The sequence below is a fragment of the Epinephelus fuscoguttatus genome, linkage group LG17 (assembly GCF_011397635.1).
Source record: "Epinephelus fuscoguttatus linkage group LG17, E.fuscoguttatus.final_Chr_v1".
NCBI lineage: Eukaryota > Metazoa > Chordata > Actinopteri > Perciformes > Serranidae > Epinephelus > Epinephelus fuscoguttatus.
This window is the reverse complement of record NC_064768.1, coordinates 18,792,514-18,814,510: the sequence shown is the minus strand read 5'-3', so window position 1 is coordinate 18,814,510 and position 21,997 is coordinate 18,792,514. Positions and strand designations below refer to the sequence as shown.

General features: G+C 42.4%; 1 protein-coding gene across 3 annotated transcripts in view; it reads left to right on the top strand.

Moving 5' to 3' along the window:
* Positions 1-21,997, top strand: part of rbms3 (RNA binding motif, single stranded interacting protein) — a 382,296-nt gene that overhangs the window by 200,133 nt on the left and 160,166 nt on the right. For all 3 annotated transcript variants that reach the window (XM_049601753.1, XM_049601755.1, XM_049601754.1), the window contains one exon: positions 11,067-11,158. In XM_049601753.1, coding sequence (XP_049457710.1) covers positions 11,067-11,158 — 92 coding nt within the window. The remainder of the gene's footprint in view (positions 1-11,066; positions 11,159-21,997) is intronic.

Below are 21,997 nucleotides of genomic sequence, written 5' to 3'. Positions count from 1 at the left end.
ATTATGTTGACAGTTATTGCTTTTTTAAAGTGATATTAAATGTTGTTTATTTATTTTCAGTTCCCACTGTCTGAATATTCTTAAGAATTTAGAGTCCGTTGCACTGTGAAAGGATGTAGATGCATTATCATACTATTATAAAATCATTATATCAGTGGTATAAAATGATCTCAAAATGACAATAATGTTGTTTATTGTAATTTCTTGGACAATATATAGTCCAAGAAAAGTGGTTTTTTTTGTGAAAGGCCTAAGTGAACTATTATTGGGGAATTGCTGCCTCTTGAGCTGTCACTTTCCTGTGGTGTTAACGCTGTGACGGCACTGATGTGGTCGCAAGTCTCTTGCCCAAAGCAAACATTTTAATATGCAACCTTTAAAAGATCTATGCACTGCAGATATTTCTCAGTGGGATCTTTGAACTGAATGATAGATTTATGATCCTCCCCTTGTTTACTCACAAACCCTCACACGCACACACACAAACAAGAAAGTTGGAGGTCACACACAAGCATTTGTACACACCCATTCAGCAAACACACAGGCACAGAAACACACACACACACACACACACACCACCGCATGGTTTAGTGGAGGGTAGCCACAAAATTTATCATCAGTCAGCCACTGGTGGTGCAGGATAGATGGCGGAGGACAGAGGAATGCAGTCCCAGTGAGGATGCTCTCCTCTGGGTTTGGAGTGTGACCAAGGCGGTCTTGACTCGGCCGCAGTTAGTCATGGATGCCATCTCGCTATTTAAAACCCCCCCTTAGTGTTTGCACAGCTCGCCACAGCCTCCCAAAACCACCACCCACCCTCCCTGCTGGGCAAAAGGGCTGGTCAAACCCCAAAATTGACCGAAGACATCTATAAATGTACAAGCAATGAAATATTTCAACAGCTCCTTTCATTCATGTTTTGTAGGGTTTTTTATGAATTGTTCCTCTCAGGATGTGTCTCAAAGAAAACTTTTTTTCCCCCTCAGTTATATTAGCTGAGTCACTGTAACTAACAAATATACTTGTTTTTTTATAGTTAATCACTTAAAGGAGCAGTGTGTAGGATTTAGTGCCATCTAGCGGTGAGTTTTGCGGATTGCAACCTGCTGAAACCTCTCCTGTGTGCCAAGCGTTAACTCCTGGTTGGGATTCTGTCAGTGTTCATTGTTAAGGAGGTTTTTACAAATAATCTGCAGAGGTCTCTTCCTTGACTGAACAAACTGGTAAAAAGACTGAATAAAGCAGTTTACAGTGGCTGACAAAAAAAACACCAGTCTCCCTATCTAGAGCCAGTATTGGGTTTGTCCATTCTGGGCTACTGTAGAAACATGGTAGTGCAACATGGCAGACTCCATGGATGAGGACCCGCTCCCTGTGTAGGTATAAACAGCGACTTTTTGGGTAATGGAAACATGGTTCTTATTTTCAGGTGATTGTACACTAAAGAAAACATACTTATTATATTATATTCCATTTCTGGCAATATATCCCCCTGAATCTTTCACACTGGACCTTTAAACAATAAGTCTAGTGAAGTTCAGAAGCCCTTGGTGACTGCTCAGATTGTTTGTTTAGTTCAATCAACAACCCAAAATTCAACAATGCTCAATTTACAGTCATATAAAAAAAAACATTTCTTTAACTCTCGCTAGTGCTGAAATAATTAATTAGTTGACAGAAAAATAATCATCAGTTTTTATTAGTCAGTATGAAGTAATATGCTCAATAAATCAAGTAATTTTAGTTATTAATTGAGGATAAAGGCGGGAATTTGTAGCTTTTCTCTGTTTTATATTATTATAAACTAAACATTTGGGCTTTTGGCCAGAAAAATAAATATCCCAGCATAACCTTGGGCTCTTGAAACTTGTGATGGGCAGTTTTCAATCTTTCCAAACTGAAAAATTATCAACAAATGACTCATCAGCTGCAGGCCTAAATTTCACACTGGAGCAGCAGGAACCAGTCGATTTTTATCAATTAATTTGCTATTGATCAACAAATGTATGAATTGACTTATCATTTCAGCAGTGCATGCTACTGTATATGCAGTATTCACTTGCAAACAAACAAACAAAAACAGGCAGCATTTGTTTACACATGTACAGTATCTGCAGTTGGAAGGCAGAGCGAGGTCAAAATGATGCACATACTGTAGGATGCTGTACTACGCCTGTACCATGAATCATAACAATCATATTACCGGCATTGTTATGCATATTTGTCCATGGTGTGGCCCATCTATCTCCTCCATTAGCTGTAATTACTTTTATACATGCAAGTACGAATTATTAACATATGTGTAACCGTGATGATTAATCACCCATGTGCAACAGCAGTTTCAGAACTCCTCTTGATGACTCACGAGGACGTAAACAATTACAGTGTTTGCCCTGTACACCATTGTAATGCTCCGTGACTTGTCGTTGATTCATTATTCATACTTAGGGCATTATTATTCCATTGTATGCTGTGCAAAATGGGATCATTAGCGCTGAATATTAGAATGTGAAAAATGGTAATATTGGGGAAAATGGTGGTGGATATAGTGGGTAGGAAACCCCAAACAATCCCAACTATTAGCAGATAAAGAATGGTAATTTCCCCAGAAGTAATTAGGATTAGCATAATTTGACGGCGCATGAATGATGCATGGATGATTGATACGTCGATACACGTACTGTAATGAGTCCCTTATCTCCGCTCTCCACTGAAGACTTTTGTGTGGAGCGTAGCCCGAGGTGGCATCTACTGTAGTTCTACACCTCCGCAGGGGGACTGTGTTAGGGAGCACCCTGCCTCATACACACACATTTACACGAGCACAGTGACTGGGGCTACAGTAGAGTAGAAGCAGTGGTAGCATAGCACCATCCCGTAGTAACTGATTGAAGATGGTCCTTTTATCTTGACAGGCTCCCTGCTAGAGCCAGACCAGGAAATATGATATGGCAGCTCATGTTCCCTTTATTCCTCTCAGAGAGACAGTCTGTGTGTCTGTACATACAGCGTGTGTGTGTGTGTGTGTGTGTGTGTGTGTGTTATCCCACCATGCTTGTGTGCTTACAATGTATGTGTGCTTGAGCCACTCTGTGTGCATGTGCACATTAGTGTGAAGCAACACCGCATTATCAGCAACCACGTATGCAGTCAGTCACTTTGAGCTGCTTTTAAGTGACAGCTATCGATTGGATGTTTGTGTTGTTGCAGAGGCTTCAAAGCAACACCTTGCCCTCTGCATCCCACTCCAGATGGTAACTCTAGAGTACCCGCATTGAATACAGTAGGAGTACAGCATGTACTTGGCTTCGACAACACATTCTTCTGCGTGCATCTGTGTGTAGGTGTGTGTATGTGTTGTTTAAATGTGTGAGATGCGATGTCTTAAATTGAGTGTAACGTTTCTTGACCCTGCTGCTTCTCCACAACTTAGACTTTTTCTCCTGCTTAGGGACTAACCAGCAACATACATATAGTAGATGCACCTGCAAACATGCACAACCATAGACAAAGCACTTATCTGTACACACTCTGTAGACTGAATCACGGTGTTTGTTTACAGTAACTTCCGGATACATACATTTTAGCAGCGCTGAGCAAACAGGGGCGAGGAGCAGCTGAGATATCAGGAGGAACCGGTTAAGTCTTGTTGTGTATGGGGAAGCTGGGTAACAATAAAAGGTTCAGGGTTTTTAGATTTCCAAGACAGCTCTGGACTCAGCGTCTGATTTCAAAGTGTGCACGTTTCATTCATCTAAAATGCATTTTTTAAGCTTTCATATCTTATTAATAACAGCCAGAGCCCGGCCAATATGGGTTTTTGACACTGATACAAATTTTAGAGGGGAAAAATAATCACAATTGCAGCTGATTAAGGGAATTTTTGAACTGGAATAAAATATACCTTTTTTGTGTGGACTGTGCACCAATTTAAAACCCATGTGCATGCAAAGGTACTCAGAAGGCTCTTTAGCAAATAATATTAAACATTATTATATATTTGTCAAGCAATTCTTTGAATGAACAAATGACTGGATTTGCTGGATAGTAATTGCAGACTATATTACGATTTTTGGGCAAGAGTTCCATGTCTTAATGCCCGTTTGCTGTCGCTTTCAGCCTCCTGTAGGTGGTAGACATGTAACAGGGTCAATTATTCTGCAGTGATATGTGTGACAAGTCATGTACATTTGTAATGTTGTGCATTATAATTCCATACAATTTGGTTCAGTTATTACCTGACATGCCTCCGTGTTCAACATGTGGAACGTTTGATAACCAGTTCTTGTACCCCTACCTATAAAGGGGTGTCTCCCAACTTGCCTCTCTCCTTTTGCTGTTGTGCTGCGTGGGAGAGAGAGTTTGTACGGTTTTGTATGACGGAGGTTTTTGTTTTTGCCACCTGTTGTCAGGAATAAACGCCTCCACGATGTCAACGGTCTGGGCCTCTTTATATCTACACAAGGCAGACATCACTCAAGTCCACCGGTTACAGAGAGAACATTTATTTAAGCCAAGCATTTTTGAAATATAGAAGTAACAAATACTTTTAACTGATCATACAATGTATGTATAAAATGGTTCACCAAATATATAAATATATTTAAAATAGCTTAATTATACCCTCAAAGTTGAAATTAGAAGCTTATTGTTAAAATGGGAGGATGACATATGACTATAGTAGAATCTCTAAGTCATCATCCTCCAGGCTTGTGCAAGTGGACTGTTATAAACACCATAAACATCATAGTGCGCTAGCTAGTCTACTTGTTTTGTATTTAACCATAATTCTAGCATCATAGCTTCAGTCATGTCTCTCTGTGTAGTTGCCTTACACCTTAGTGTGTTGTTTACTTCCATAATGTCATTTGCAGCCAATGTGCAGTGAATTACTCCAATAGAGAAATAGCACAGCACACCACCTGTGTCTTTCACTTGCTCTCTTCTTTACTGTTCTTGCCTGTGCACCAAAGGAAGGATAAACATGTTACAGAGGTCCATCATCTTAAAAGCAGTTTCAAGACGTGTTGAAAGTTTGCGTCGTCCGCCAGCATCGGCCTCTAACAGGTCCAGACATTGGAAGTTGCACAACTTTCGTTCAATAGTCGAAAAGTCCAGTTAGACAAAATAAAAGCAATCACAGTGCTGCCCGGGACAGTGATGTTGCTGTGCCGAAATCCATTTCAAACAACCTCTGATTTGAACTATAGTAAAATACTTGAGTAGCTGAACTTAGTTGCTCTCCACCACTGCTCTCCACTAAACTATCAAGCCAGCTATGAGATACAAGATTGATGCTACAGCTTTGCTCCAACTGGAACCATTATTCCAGTGGCTAGAACTCCCAACAGAGACGCTTTTTTTTTGCTTATCAAAACATGGCATCAAGCAATATGTCGCTAATTTGTAATTACCAAAAAGGGTACATGTAAGTTTTATTTATTTTACTGCAGTGACAGTGGAATCAGTCATAAGCTTAGCGAGCCAGGCTCATTAGTGTCAAGTTTCCAAGTGGAATCCAAACGTAACAACACAATGGTTTCTCCCAGATGTTGAATGCTGATGAGATATATGTCTGTAATTGCAAACTATCCAATACTTTGCTCTTTAAACATTGAGGATGAGCCAGAATGACTCAGTTAAATTTAATGAACTATTGCTGAGACTTGTTGTTACAGGTATTGAAGCAGAGGAGCTCATAGATTCATACACACACACACACACACACACACACACACACACACACACACACACACAAAGACTATGACTCTTTCATAACCTCCACAACCATTCTGCTTGATAAAAGCACAAATAGAGACTCAAGCTGCCTCCATGTCTCTCAATTATTATTTTCTTTTCCAACAAAACAAGGCTTTAACAGTTTTACCCCGTGGCTACAGATCAAACGTTCCACATTATAGAATCATTATGCATATATCATCTACAATAACTGCACAGGGGAAAAGCAAACTGGATCTATTACTGGAGGCTGCTAGCTGAGTGTCAATTCAGTCTCTTTCAGTGCATTCAGATGACCCCAAATAACCCCCTCCCTCACTTTCCTTTCTTTTCTACACACCCTTTCTCTCGCTCTTTTTCTCTCCCTGCCTTCCCCTCACCTCTTCCTCCATTCAGAGCCGTCTGAATATAGGTCAGCATTCTCTAAAATCCTCATCCTGCTGAAAGTTTGATAAGTGCACTCCAGGTGGCAGTGGGGTGAATATTAAATTCGTAATTGGGGGTCCCAGGTATCCACCATTGGAATATTCTGATTATTAAAGAGTACCAGCCGTCACCCACAGGGCCTCAGTAACAATCTGTGTGGTTCTCTTAATGTACTTTTAATGTGTCTTAGATCTAGAGAGAATGCAATATCTGGTGTTTAAAGGGCTAGTTCACCCACTTTACAAAAAAGCACTCACCTCTGGTTTCGTTTAGTCTTTCGGGTAGTTTTGTTTTTCTTGCCCACATTTGGAGAGATTCATTCTGAGTTTTGTGCCTCCATCCAAGTGCAGCTGAGGTGAATGGAATTTTGTTGGTGGTGCTCACATCAATGAAAATTTGCATTTAAAATATTCAATAGAACATGTCTTTCCAACAACAGCATGCCCGTTACTCTGGATATTCCACCTCAATGTGAACAAAGAAACACGCACATGCGACAAATTAAAAGGAAAATCCTGAATGGGTCCCATACAAGGAACTGAACAGTTAATGAGTGTGAAAATGGTGTGTGAGTCACATGCTATGGCCTTTGCAGTCAACAGATCTCAACCTAACTGAAAACTTATGGAAGAATTTGGAGCAACGTCTTGCTGGGAATCCATATCATAAGTAAGACGTCAGCAACTTCAGTCTCCATTTGGACGTAACTGTTCTCAGCAGTCCTGTCAGCAGCACGGCTCCTGAGGAGCGGAGAGGATAGCAGCCAGACAAACTTTCCTCCGCTGACTGACAAAAATTCACTGGACAAAAATTGATTTTAAGTAGGCTCCATGAGGAGCTTGTAGAAAGAAAACAGCATTGTTTTAATATATTGATTGATTGATTTTATTCATTATGTGGCTGAGGAGAAACAAAGCTCATGGAGAAACAGGCGGCCAATGTTATGAACAGCTGGGCCCAGTATTTCAAAACATTTAATCCAGAACAGAAATATACACATTTTGTAATCCCTATTTTTGCTGTTGCAAATAAAGATAAACTTGTAGGTTTTGTCCCTGATTTCTAAAAGAATTTTAAGACACAATGATTCTGATGCAGATACCACAAGATCAGTTCACAGAATCTGGACTTGCAGTCTTTGGATAGGCATCCATCTGTCGGTCAGAGTAATACATTTCATTAACACAAATCTGAAAATGTCAGGAAGTGTTAGTATTGTTGGGGTTTTTTTCTTCCGAAGCTCTTTGAGTTTAGGAGAAGTGCTTTATCAGTGTAATGGATTATTATCACTATTATTTTCATTGTTATTAATTAAATGTCTCACTGGATAAAGGCAAAAGGTCATAACATCAGTTATTAAAATCTGTATCCCAACTTGTGGTATCAGGATCACATCCCCTCATTTTGAAGAGCCCAGTTTTGAGACTTAATTCTATTAAGATAATTCTGATCTGGATTAAATGTTCTGAAATACCGGGCGCTGGAGATTTAAGCAGTGAAGATTTCACTCCACTAAGGATGCCAGGGAAAACAAATGTCAAAAACTCTTCAAAATCACTTTCCATATGGAATTGCCCTTTAGACAGCACTCTCCACTGCCATCAACAAAACACCAAAGCAGGAAATATATTTCGGAAGAATGGCGTTCATCCCTCTGGTAGGGTTCCAGCGACTCTACAGTCAATGCCAAGGCACAGTGAAGCTGTTTCAGTAGTTGTGGTGGCCCGACATCTCACAAAGACACTTTATGTTGGTAGTTTTTCACCGTGGTCTGTGGATTATCCACAGTGACAGGGTGACTGTCTCTGAAAAGACACATTGCTTTCACTCTCACCACTTCCAAAATTCAATTCTCTTCCATTGTATTTGGGAGGAGGAGGCAAAAATCTCAAAACCTGGCCAAAGAAAATCCACTAAACTCTATCTGCATGGTTAGATACCGCTGGAGGCCAGAGAAAATATGTTTTTTGTAATTTGGTTAAACCAATACTGCCAATTAAAGTGGAAACAGACAACTTCTCAACGGCCCCCCTCAATGTTTCCAAGCAATATAATGTTGGCATTGCTGTCTCAAAGACAACTGGATGGCTTTTTCATTTTCCTCAGAGCCTAGCAACTACCTACAACACAGGACACACTGCATTTTGTTCTCCAAAGTTCCACTTTGGTTGTTCCACCAGTACTTGGGATAGTAACCTCAAAGGCCTAACACTGATACTCTTTGGTAACAGATATCTGTAGCTAACAGGCCTCCAGGGACTGTATCAGGCTTTGAAACTAATTTCTGTAGTGGCCAAACAGTGGAATTACACCTCCAGAGTCTCTCGTGATGCCATTGCGCCTAGAAAGACTTTTTCTAAAATAGACGTCTATAAATCAGTGAATCCATTTTTTGAGCATCAAACCTCTCAAATAATGAGGGTTTCATTATCAGGATTTGGTCCGATAACATTTGGAGATTCTAGAAGAGCTGCATTTCATCACAACTCAAGTTAAAGACGTGCAAAACCAGAAGTAGCTGGTTGGCCGGCAGAAGTCTCTAGTGCACTTGCACTAAGGGCCACATGATGTGGAAGCAGTAATTCTACATGCAACAGTTGAACCTTTTTGGCTTCATGAGCCACTGAGAAGCTTTCATAGAAATGAGCCGGGTGTCCCCTTTAACACTATACCCAGTTCTCTTTATACATTCATGAAAGCTGAATCCGTTTTATCGTCTGGAACCTCCCATCTACAATGGGCTTGAGACGCACCAGACTTGGATCAGATTCTGGAGTTAGTCTCTTATCCTGAAGCCTCCTTAAGGAATCTGATCTCGTTTGATTCGGCGGTGGGAACCTTTTGCGACCCCATGCCTTTGGTGACGTCAACCCCAGAAGGATTTGAACCCTGGACCTTCCACATGAAAGACGAGTGCTCTAACCACTACATTATAACAGCTACTGTAGAAATAAACCCACTATTCTCTTTCTTTTTGGGTTGCACAATGGTTCATCACTTCCTTTGTGCCTTAAATCGAGCCTTCATTTCCCTAGGAGATCATACCAGGTGGCAGACAGAATCAGAATTGCATAGTCAAAGTGATGCTTATAGGAAACCAATCTAAATGCTGATGGTGGCATTATTTTATATCTAATACATTTTCAATCAAAATTTACTTCATAATGATAATTTAAAGCATTAAAACTAGTCTTTTTCCACCTCTGAAGACATTTTTATAAGCTGCTCTTATATGAGTCGAGTTTGGATTTCTTTACATACTGACTAAATTTGCAGGCGCACTAATGTGACAGAATGGTTGTATGTACTGTTTACTTGCAGTCTCATTTAAGACATAATATATGTTCAAAGAAAGGGTACGGTTATTCTGCCTGCCGCCTGTGTTTGAATCCTTTCGCACTGGCTCTTCATATTTCCACAATTAAAGACCCACCCCTCCCAGCCTCACTCTAACAGCTGGCCATTAATCAGTCCTCACACTCGATTTCTCTTCCGCCACAGGTTATGATTTCCACATTACTCCACACTCCTTCACCGCCGTGTGATAGGAAAATGACCCCAACCCCCAGCCCCTCACCACCATCACCTCCACCACCACCACCACAGTACAGACACACACCTCAAATGTCTAAGAAAGTGAGATGTTTGTATGAGAAAAACTCATGGTGGGAAAGTGAGGTGTTAGCGTTTGATGGTTTGTAACATGATGGGGTAACCACAGCAGCGAGTCTCCCCCCACCTCACACCCATTATCCTTTTCTAATTACACTTTCCCTCTGAAACACTGGATCATAGGGCACCATTGACTGCTTTTAATCCGCCACCAAATTTTAATTAACACAGACGTGACCCCCGTCTCCGATACATCCCGGAGAACGTCGAGATCACAATAACTCATAAATCACAGCCGCAGATTTCATTCCCTCCGCTTTCCTCCGGTGATGAATTTCCAGATGGGGTCTGGTGGCTGTTAATGTCAGGGAAAATATGAGCGAGAGAGAGAGACATCGAGAGAGAGTGTGTGTGAGAGACGAAAAGGGACAAAGATGGTAAGAAGGTGGACAGAAAGGCTACGTTTGACAAATATGAGTGTTTATGTGTATGTAAGGGAGATGGAGCTGAAGAAAGACACAGAGAAATAGCAGCATTTTGTGGTATGCTGTCAACCTTTGAGAGATTTGTTACCGGGGAGAGGATTATGGAGGCTTTGAAATGGGGTTGTGTTAATATGCCGGGTGCTGGGGAACACGATGTGGGCCAGCCAACTTCACAGTCTCCGAAAATCAAAAGGCTGAACAAGTGAAAACTGAAAATGACTCAATGTTCTCAAGGATTAATTGACACGTCTCTGTGTGTGAGTGTGTACACGTGTATTATTTCTTTAATCATGGACTTTTTAAAATATGTAAATAGTAAACTGCAGACTATACAAATAAGAATATCTCTTCAACAGAATTGCAACAGTGGTGCTGTGTGTTTCTGATTTGCACTCTGCTCTGTGCTTGTGTGTTTTTGTTTGTGCGAAAGTGTGCATATCTCTGTGTGAGTTTGCATATGTGCGTGCGTGCGTGCGTGTGTGTGTGTGTGTGTGTGTGTGTGTGTGTGTGGAGGTGGAGGTGGGCAGGGTGCCGGGGTTTGTTATTACTAAATCGCTCATCCATGCTACTAATTAAGATGCATAGCATCCCCCTATGAACGTCAACGTCGCTAATTATCAAACAATGTAGTGCTCACCAGATATGAGAACTGGCAGCCTCTGTAGTCATGTTACCAACCTATTACTGCTACAATTACCAAGTGCCTGTCATTCTCCTTGTTAGTCATCTGCCTTCATTTTTTCTTTACTAATGCCTGTCTTTTTTCTCCTTTCTCTCCCTCCCTCTCTTCCTATTTCTCTCCAGGCTATGGCTTTGTGGATTTTGACAGCCCAGCTGCAGCACAGAAGGCCGTGTCGTCTCTCAAAGCCACCGGGGTGCAGGCCCAAATGGCCAAGGTAAGGAGTGTTTAAAAACAAGTTAGCATCGCCACTTCCTCTTCCATTATCATTAGCGCTTTGTTACGCTTTCAGCTCCCTCCAGGGATTTAATATTGTACACTTAACAGTCTTAATAGATGTTGATGGATCTGAAAGCTCCCCCAAAAACTGGTTTTGTCCATAAACACAGTTTTATAGAAAGTAATTTTCCGCAGTGCTTTGCTGTTTAATGACAAACTTGTTCACTGTAATATAATAAGACTCTTGAATGTGGGCTTGTAACTGTGTTTAGAGGGTTATATGACAAGTTGAGAGGCGACTGTGGTGCATGTAGGGCTGTTTTATCTTACTGACACTCTCTGTGACAGGGCAGAACTGCAGTTTCATACAATCCAGTATCAAGACTCTGCTTGTACATGTGGTCCCATGTTTCAAGTGGTTACGAAGGCTTAGTTATGTGTGAGAGAATGTGTGTGTGTGTGTGTGTGTGTGTGTGTGTGTGGCATTTTTTCCACGGCAAACTGACTTGGTTGTATGCTGGCCCTGCTGTAACTGAAGACTGACCAGCCGCCTGTCCAATGTTGTGCAGTATTATTAGGCTGCTAAAGTGGAAGCAGGTGAGACAAGCTGTTTCAGTAGTATAAAGAGGGCCCCAGTGAGTTGCACAATGCAGCCAGGTTGACACACATGGACACACATGGGAGAGGTATGGCTTAGAGGATAAACACACCGGCAGTGCATGTACGTCTTCACCACTTACAGGTCCAGTTTGTAGGGTTTAGGGGCAAATATTGGCATAAATGGATTATAGTGTAATAAGTGTGTTTTCTTTAGTATATAACCACCTGAATATAAGGGTTGTTTTATTTTTGTTACGTTTAAATGAGTCATTTACATCTACCTTTAAAAACCTCCTTAATAACAAACACTGAGGGAAATCTAACCAGCTGAATCTTTGGCTGGCTGCAATCTGCAATACTCATCACTAGATGCCACCAAATCCCCCTTAAATCTTACACACTGTTCCTTTAACCTTAGAATCTTGTATCTTAAGACTGTGACTAAATGTTGATTGTTGCATATTTGGCCGTCTGTCAGTTTTAGCAGATTGTCATCTGGTAACTGGCTCGTTCACTCTACCCCAAAAGAACTGCGGTGCCAGAACATGAACATCAGTAATATAGCTGAGTGTCTGTTGACCCTCAGTCCAGGCTAGCAGCTGTCCTTTTCTCATTTTTCTTTTTTAAATTTTTCATACCCTTGCTGACTATAGAGAGAATCATCATAGACTAAAGCACAGCAGGGCCCTCTCTCCGGACATCTATGATAGACGAGCCTGCACAGCTAAACCAGGCTATTTTCGTAGAAGCCGAAGATTTGCTGGTGTCAGAATATTTAAATAGGTGAGCAAAATGTCAGTGGCATTAAGGCAATGAATATGGTGATAACTATGAGGGAACACTATGAGTGATTTTCTCAGACGAGATGGTCCACATTTGATCTGATCCAGAAATCCCCCCCCTTGAAGCCAAAGAAGCCCTGATGAGATGGAGAATGGCGATGGCGCCAGTGAAGATGACAGAATTGATGATAACGATGAAGGTGGCAATTATTTTGATCAAATGGGATGAGATCTGACAGGAGGAGATGATATTCCGTGCGGTGCTCAGGTGTGCCATTTCTCAAATGCACCATTTGGCCGTTTCCTCTCCCCACCACTGTCCTTCTTCCAATATTTATAAGAGGGCAGGCTCTCAGAATACAGACAGGATGCCGTGCTCTTTGCCCATCTCATTGTAAGACCGCACTTTGCATTGCTCCCCTTTTCTCAGTCAATATTTTCATGTGAGAGGTCTTGTGTCCCAAAACAAAAGAGCTGACCTTTTTAAGAATGTTTGTTTGCATAGGTGTGCGTGTGGGCACATTCACAAAATCATTTTCTATTAGCATTTGTGTATAATAGTTTGTATTTTTGAATGTTCCCTTGTTCTTCTCGCACAAATGGAAAGGCCAGCATTCTGTGCTGCAGCTCTGTGCTTTTATCACACTTGTGAGAGACATTAAGGAGTAGTTTGCTTTTATAGACTCCCTCTGCATCTCTCTAATGTCTCTTTACCAGGTATCACTCCCATCACTCTATCGGCTCCTCCTCCACCTTGCCCCCTCTTTGCCTCTCTACCCCCTTCTCGTATGCTTAAAGCTGTTTTCTCTTGCCATCTTTTTTTCACTCTGTAAACACACATTCATAAACACATTTGTATTCACATCCACTATGTGTTCCCCTGCCAAACATCCAATGAGTGCAATTTATTCCCATCAATAATTAACAGCAGGCTGTCTTTGTGTCTGCCTACCTGCCAAGGTGTCTCTGACACCCTCCTCTCTGTCATGGCGGAGCGGCATTCCCCTGGTGGGGCCGGATGAAAAACCCAGGTGCGCACTGAGGAAGGTGTAAATCACAAAGACGATTGCTAACACCACAGACGACTCCCACAATAATTTAGAGCCAGAGGCTTTGAGCTCATTAAATAAAACGGTCACAGTAATCAAGTTGCGCCTTTTTTCCTGCCTTGATGCCATTAAAACGCTTTTATTAAGGTGCCTTATTTTAAACACAGCTGCAGAGCAGGCAAGAAGAGAGAAATGGAGGGAAAAGGGAAGCGTCACTTGATTTCCTCTTCTTCCACCAATGTAACACCCTGCTGTCTCTCTCCTCTTACTCCCCTTGGAATTTGAAATACCAAGGCAGCAGAGATGAAACATTGCCTTCCTTTTGTCTTGCCCTCCCCTGGGGACGGTGACAGCGAGAGGGAGGAGAGGAGCCATAATTAAGATACCTAAAGGACACTTCCCCCCTGCGCCTCCCTTCCTGTCACTCACCTCTACACAAGTCACAGATAAGAACACTTAGCATAGGTGTGGAGTGTGTGTGTGTGTGTGTGTGTGTGTGTGTGTGTGTGTGTGTGTGTGTGTGTGTGTGTGTGTACATCTCTGAGAGTGCAAGTTTGTGCATGAACCTGACAGTGTGTGCGTGTCTGTGTACACTTGTATACACACAAAAAAAAATTTTGTGTGTACATTGCCGCAATCAAATGCACACTTTTTGTGTTAGTGTTCATATACCTGCCTGTCTTAATGAGTACGAATGTGTGTGCTTTAAGTTTGTATTCATGCGCATTAGTCTGTTTTGATGGCAGCTTGTGTGATTGTTAATGTGACAAGTTGTTCGCACACAGTTTTGTTTTGTATCCATATTTCTGCAAAATATACAGAGTACTCTCCCAGTGTTCAATGCAAGAAAGTGCACTTTTATTTGGTTGGACGGAAACACCACGGAAGAAATGGCAGAGAAGTTAATTTTGCATGTTTTTCACTGTCCAGCCTGTTGGAATATGCACATGGAGTGGTGCATAGACAAAAACAGGACCAATAATGCATAGCGACAGATAAGTGGGACTACCTGTCAGGTTTGTAGCCAGTTTTGTGAAACATTTTGTCAAACGACTGATAATCCTCTATGCATGCATTCTATATGTGACAGAGCTAGCATGCTACTAATGTTTGCCAGCTAAACATGCTGTTAAACTTTTCAATTTGAAAAAATATATAAAAAATATAAGCTGAGCTGTATGACACTTAGAAATCTGTTTGCTAATTTGTTTTTATGCTAACTTCCTGTGGCACACTGCAGTAGTCACAGGTATTTTCCAGCGCCAGCTCTGATTGCCAATGATAGAAATACACCACCTGGGTGGACGCTCTGATTTTTGCCTCTTGCAATGACACGCCACCACAAAATACCATCCATCACTGTCCAAGCAGCACTCAGATATCGTCCGATATCAGTCTGCGCCAACCACTGTAACATTTTCACTGGCCTCCAAATTGCTTTCTGTTTTTTACTAACCTGTTTTCTGGCACATCCACAAAGCCGAACGTAACACATCAGTAAAGAACACAACAAAAAAAAGAGAAAACAGGAAGCCATACTTTGTGGTCTACTGGCAACATGAAAGGAGTCTGTCGCCTATTTTTAGTGAATTTTCCCCCTTTTTTTTAAACTAAACCCTGATAATCACATTAAATTATGGTGGGAAAAGGGTATTTCTATTCTTTATGCTATGCTAAGCTAAGCTAAGCTAATCGCCTGTCAGCCCCTGCTCCATACTTAGATCCAAGGCATGAGCGTAGTCACATAACTTTTGGCAAAAAAGCAAAGATGTACTTACCAAAACGTCAAACTTTACTTTTAACAATGGTGGTTCGGCATAAATGACTATTTGGTCTGCTTTATATGTCAGGATAATAGATGAGGACATCAAAGTAAGCATCACTGTCACTGAAATGTTAAATGGCCTTACATTTAAGAAGTACTGGGAGTCAGATAGCAAAACAGTTAGTCTTACAGTGTCATTAAAAATCACCATACTGTATGTAGAAATCATAATCCATTCATTTAATGAAAACATTTGTCTATAATAAATTACTGGGCAACTTATCACAAATTATTGTAGCATCATTTGTTGCCCCACCTTATATGTGTGTGTGCGTATGCGTGTGTGTGAGTGTTATTGAGTATAGGCACATATTTGCCTCCTCACACTGTGGACTCCATTCTCTGTCACTTTGTTCAGGTAGCTTTCTGAGCTGTGAAAAGTGACACATCGAGCAGACAGAATGATAACAGGTAAACGCCGCGTCTAGCTTCGCAGATGCAAACCTGTCAACCAGCCGCTCGCCTCACTCTCCGCAGGCTGCCATTTTCCCCTTGAGCCAATCAGACTGAATTATGGGAAGGGCGCCCTCGATTGTGGTGTCTGTGTCGGAGAGGTAATTCCGCCTGACAGCTGCTTGCTTTCAGACAACAGCCAGTCTTTATGGAAATCATCCCTCCCTATTCTCGCTGCAGTCGGCTTCTGCTGATAACAGCCCGGATGAAAACAAAGCTGTCCTTTTCTACTTTTTTTTTTTTTTTTTTTCTCCGTACTCTTCTTTTTCTTCTCTGTGTGGACAGCCTGGAATTAGCAAAACAACTCTAACATCCTATGGATTCTGACAATGTACACCCCGCTTTGATGTTATACATACTTAGGGCCAATAAAAACTTGGATTTGTTTTCTTTGGATCAGACTACAAATTCCATGATGCTCGTAAAGATGCATGTGTGGATTTGTGTTAATTTACACTGTTTGATCCTTCAAAGGCCAATCTCCGTCCTGGTTTCTATTTTTGAATCCTGGCGTGTACTTCTTTCACTGCAGTATTACTTTATGTAGAAAAGAGAAGAAAAAAATAAAATTAGGAAATGTCACACTACCAACATTACTTCAAATTGCTATTCAATGACCTGTGCTTAGTTGCACTAATGCCTACCACACCAGAAGACTTGGAAAATACTTTTAAAGACTAAAGTGTGACACCCTGTCATATCTTAAGACAATTTGAGTTTTAACCCTTTTTAGATAGGAATTGTGCAAATTTGCAGGAAAGCCCAATCAGTGTTTTTTCAGCATTGGCAGTATAAAAACAAACCGGGGAGGGTGAAAAATTGCCACCTACCTACTTTTGTTTATACAGAATGCACCTTTTTCAGGGTAATGGGGGGTGTGAGCAAGTAACAAAACGTGTGGCTCAGCGTGTGACGTAAACAGTGACGTGGGAGGGAAGCCGTGGCTAGTCCGGCGGCAATTCTCTCATAAGTCGGCCCGCGCTTCTCCGTCCCCGTCATCTGACGGTTAATGGCCTCTTCGCTTGCGAGCGCAAGGAGGGCGCGCAATTCCTTGTCTCCCCAGTTCCTCTTCTTTACAGTGTCTGTCAGGTTTGCGTTTCCCTCTTGCTACTAGCTGCTCGCTAATTCCTGCTATCAGCTGTTTCCTGTTTATCCACCGTCTGTGGCTCGCACGTGCGGCGTCATCAACAGCTCCTCCCACGAGTCATCAACAGCCTCTCCCATTGCAGAAGGCCACCTCGGTCTGTTTAAACTCCACCAATATGACCCTACGAGGTGGAAAATTGGGCACCTCGGATCAACTCGCCTGTCCGCCTCTGTGTGCATAAACGCTCTGGCCGTAGCTGGCCGGCAAATCGGCCCAACATTCGCCGGAAATCTGGCAGTGTAAAAGGGGCTACTATAAGATTTCGCAGATTTTTTGAAGATTGGGGATATTCCAGAGTTACTATTTGCAAGACTACAGCTAGATTCCTTTTGAGATTATTCCCCATGCTCCTGGTGGAAAATATCATGCCACCTTTCCTTAAGTAATATGACATATTAACAATTTCTGTGTGACCGCAAAAACACAAAATAAAAGACGTAATATATCGACATATTTCTTGTCAATTTGGCACGTATTTGCATACTAACTTAACATTTGGGATTTTGTTGTCTACTAGCCTCAATTGGTTAGCTGCAATATTTTAGCGTGAGGAGACCATGGGAATGACAAGAGAACCACATCAAACACTACCTGTCTCACTAAAATAAGCGCCATTTAGGAGATTGGATACACACAGAATTAAACAGTGACCCTTGTTCACTCCACAACTTAAGTTTCTCCTCCTTTTCCACAGTACAAGAGAACCAAGACTTTTTCATGTTCTTGCGTTACCCCAGAGTCCCCTCCATGTTTACTGTCCACCTGGGTTCCTGTTTGACGCTGGAGAGAGCGCAGCTATGGGTTGTTGACAATCTTCACATCGTTGCGCTTGACTCAAAACGTACAAAGATATGAAACATATTTAACCCGATATTGGACATTTTTCTGTGATAATCAAATTATTTGAAAAGGCTTTTGGTGTAAGGCTGGCATAAAGGTGTCAAACAAAGCCATATTGATTTTAGACAGTTTTCACTAGTGCCCTGGTTTAAGCAGTGGGGGCGAAGCTTGTGGTGCAGTGTGCCTCCATCACTGCCCTCGTTTCAATAGCTAATATTTATAAGGTTCACAGGCAGACAGAAAGGCGCTGCTTGCCCTTCACTTCACATTACAGTGGGGAAATTATGCTAAAAGCATCATTAAAGTGCCTCCATGAAGTGAATCCCAAATGTTTATGATAACACAGCGCTCGCACCGGCCCATCAAGCAGTAGTCACCAGCGGATGCTTCAGATGGTTTAACGGTGTGAAACGAACCGGAGTGTTCGGTCCTCTTGCACTCCCCCTCTCTCATTTATTTTCACTCCCTTTCACTTGCTCTGTCTCTTCTGCTGTCTTTTCCTTCCTCTCTCCTGGGGAAGATTTCCTGTCAATATTACATTTATATTCATGTGGAAAGCACGGATCCCCCTCTGGGTGGTCTGCAGTCAGTCAGCAGTCTTCTTATTATCCTTTAAAGGTGACTCCTCTGACGTCTTAGCTCCGTTGACACCCAGAACCTCACAGTTGGGCTCAACACAGGGTGACCTCTGGGTGATAATCAAAGGGATGGCTGACAGTGCTGTTGCAGTTGGTTGCTGACAACAGCCAGCCTGGTGAAGCCCTCCTCCAAGCATGGGTTAAATCTGGGGAGAATGTAGGGGAAGATACTGTATTGTGAATAGATAATTGGACAGACTTTGGGGATGCAGGTGCTCACTCAGCAGCATCGCTCACCTCTCTGTTCAATGTTCGCCACCTTGAATGTGATGCCATTTCCCCTCTGACATCCGCCGCAGTGTTTGTTCGCGAAGCATATGGTGTCAGAACACAGTGTGGTGATCAGCACTTTCCCCACGAAACTGCCATCGACAAGGGCATCCTTATGATTATAGTCACTCACGGCAGCTCATTCCCTTCCATATTTTCTGTCTACCACGCTTCACATTTGAATACGGCGTGTAAGTATCGGAATGATGCTAGTCAGCACGTAAGCACATCGTGTACATACTTCACTCCCTTTGCTCCTTCACTCATCCTTTAACAAGCACTTGTAGCTTTATACGCGCCACCATGGTGACAGTATAGCTTTCACAGACTGAGTTGCACAAAGCTAATCATGTTTTCCCTACACATAGCTGCATGTCTCTTTCCTCTCCGCTCCTCATCTCCCTGAATGTATAATGATGCACCTAGGCATCATGTTGATTCCCCATTCCCGCGGCATGTCAGTTTATCTTGAGTTCAAGAGATTCGGGCTTGCTTCAGTTTTGTGTGATTGTCTTTTCAATGACAAGTTTTAACGAGTTTATGGACTTCCATAATAATGTGCTTCAGTGTTGTTTCAGCATGCCTAAGATGCTGCTCTTTTGTCCTGTCTGCCGTTAAAGGAAAGATACATTGACACGACTAAAGGAAGAGGTAGATACTTGTGGAAATATCTGCAGTGCAGTGAGATAATCTCACTCATAAAAAAAGATACAATCACTTGCCAATGTGTCATTTTTTTGCAGTGTAGTTAGCTGCGGCGGGGCTGAGCACATCGTCCCCTCCCTGCTCTTCCTGCAGAAGTGATAGTTTTGAAGGGCAAAGCCAGTGAGAGTGAGACGGACCATCTGACGAGCACCGGCTCCCAAGCACCTCCGTTGGCTTCCTCTGTCTCTGCCGTCTAATTACGCTTCAATCATCCGCGGGAGCGCTGCGTGCGGTAAATTATTTCGCCGAGCAGCGCGGAGACGTGCCGAGCTGCGAGCATGAGAGAGAGTGAGAAACGAAGGCTAAGTAGAAATCAGTGAGAGCTTGGGTGGAAAAAAAAGAGAGATGAAGCACAAAAAAAGGTAGGAAAGAGTGAGGAAAAATGGAGTTGAGAGGGAGACAAAAAAGTGAGAGACACTGCGGAAAGAGAGAGGGCCGGGAGACGCGAGTGAGAGGCCTGCCAGCCATAATGTCACCTCAGACAGCCTGTACAGCAGGAGACAGGCCAGCACTAATGAACAAAGTTACAAACTTATCACTTATCAGGCAGGGACGGGGGAGTGAGAAAGAGAAAGAAGGAAAGAGATGACTAGCAACAGACAGCATCAGCATAACTAATCCGGCTGTAGATGCAGAGTAGTATGAGACTTAGCACAGATGCAGAGGAATCACTTGGGTATTATTGCAATTCCTTCTTAACAATTACAGTCCATCATTGGGCTCTTTTTGCGTTTGTGTTTATTGGTTTCCACTGTCACAGCAGAAAAGCAATCTAATTAAAGTACAATTTAGAGTGGTTGCATTTATGTATGTGTGAATAGCGTCTATTCTGTTCCCAAATTGCTCCAAAATGGCCTTGTTTCTAAATTGTAGGCCTGACAAAGAAAAGTGAAGGCCTGCATTCTCATTGCATTCTCACTCTGTTCAATGCTGCCATGCTTGCTTTGAAGCAACCATAAATATGGCTTTTTCAGGCTTGGTAATGGCCACAGTGTGCAGTTATTAGAATCTCTTTGATGTGGCAACTGTGCCAACCTGCTTGCCGTCTCTGTGAATTGATCTGGCTCAATTAGCCGGGCCCGCAGAGACGGCGTTCAAAGGACCGGGCTTCCACACTCCACATTGACACACACACGGACCAGGTGAAACGCTTTGCATTCAGTTACTCGGCTGGCCCTGAGAAGACCACCTGTGAATAGATGTGAGTATTGGAAAATCAATGGCGCTGCTTCGTTGTTAAGGAAAAGCTTTCACCAAGAATGTTTGGTGCATTCTTTAACCAGTACAAGTTCATTTCCCGCTGCCACAGGCTTATTGTGATTTAACTCAGCAGCAATCCTTCGCACAATCTAAAAGTATTTCACTCTCGCTATCAGCTGTATGTGTTTGTGTGTTTGTGCTTATATCCTTTTTGTGTTACATATGCACAGTACACAATGAGCCCTCTCTTCGGCCCTTCCTCTCCTCCCTGATTCAGCTGACCCATTTCAATTTGTCTTCATCAGTCATACCAATTAACTCTGGGATTAGATTCCTCAATGCTAGGCTCCCCCAGTCCACCCTGTATCCCTCCATCTCTCCATCTATCCCTCCATCCTTACTTACCTACCTGTGCTATACAGAGCTGTCACTGCGCACGTCAACTTCAACAACCGTGCTGGGCTCCTCAGCATTTGGCTATGATAGCAGGCTGTTGATGTACATAAAGAGAGAGCACTGAGCACCTTTCTCTCATTGCATTTTATGTGTCAGAAATACCACCTCAAGGCTACTTACTCTCTATCCTCTGAAGAACTGTAATTTTACCTTGAGTGCTGCTCATGAACCCTATTTTTTGTCAGTTTCTGTCTGCTGCTTCTATCTGGCCTGAGAAATATATATAAAAAACCTGCCTTTTCCACCTTAAAACCAAACCAGGTGCATCCATGAGTAAACCATAGAGGTAATGGCAGAGAGGCTCCAAATGACAAATGCAAAGCAATGGCACACACATACAAATGCAGCCATCTATAATTTCCTGTTCCTCCATGATGAGGCCCAGGCAGATCCGTGGTGGATCCCTGCTGGGACCTTGGCCGGTCCTTGGCCGATCCTTTGCTGGTCTTTGGCTAGAATGAGCTTGTGCGTGTTTACAGCGGAATCTAGACATGCCCTGCGGGAAGCCAGTGACTGGGAGTTGACTGGTAACTGGCTGGGAACTGACTGGCAGCCAGCTGGCAGCTGAAAGGCCTTCTGTTGGTAGAGGAAATTATATGTGGCTGCATCTGTATAGAGCGCATCTGAAAAACAGTAAATCATTAGATCAGTAGTGAAGATGCGGTATCACAGAGCATGCGCTGCTGGGTGAGTTAGAGTAAATGCATGCATGAATGCAGCAGTAATGAATATATTTTGACTCCTTTCTCTGCAAGCTTTCACACAGAAATGACAATCAATATGCATAGTTTGTATGATTTTCATGATCCACTGTGCAACCATGATCAGCACTGGGGCCTCTATGTTGTTGTTGTTTTTTTTGTTTTTTTTTT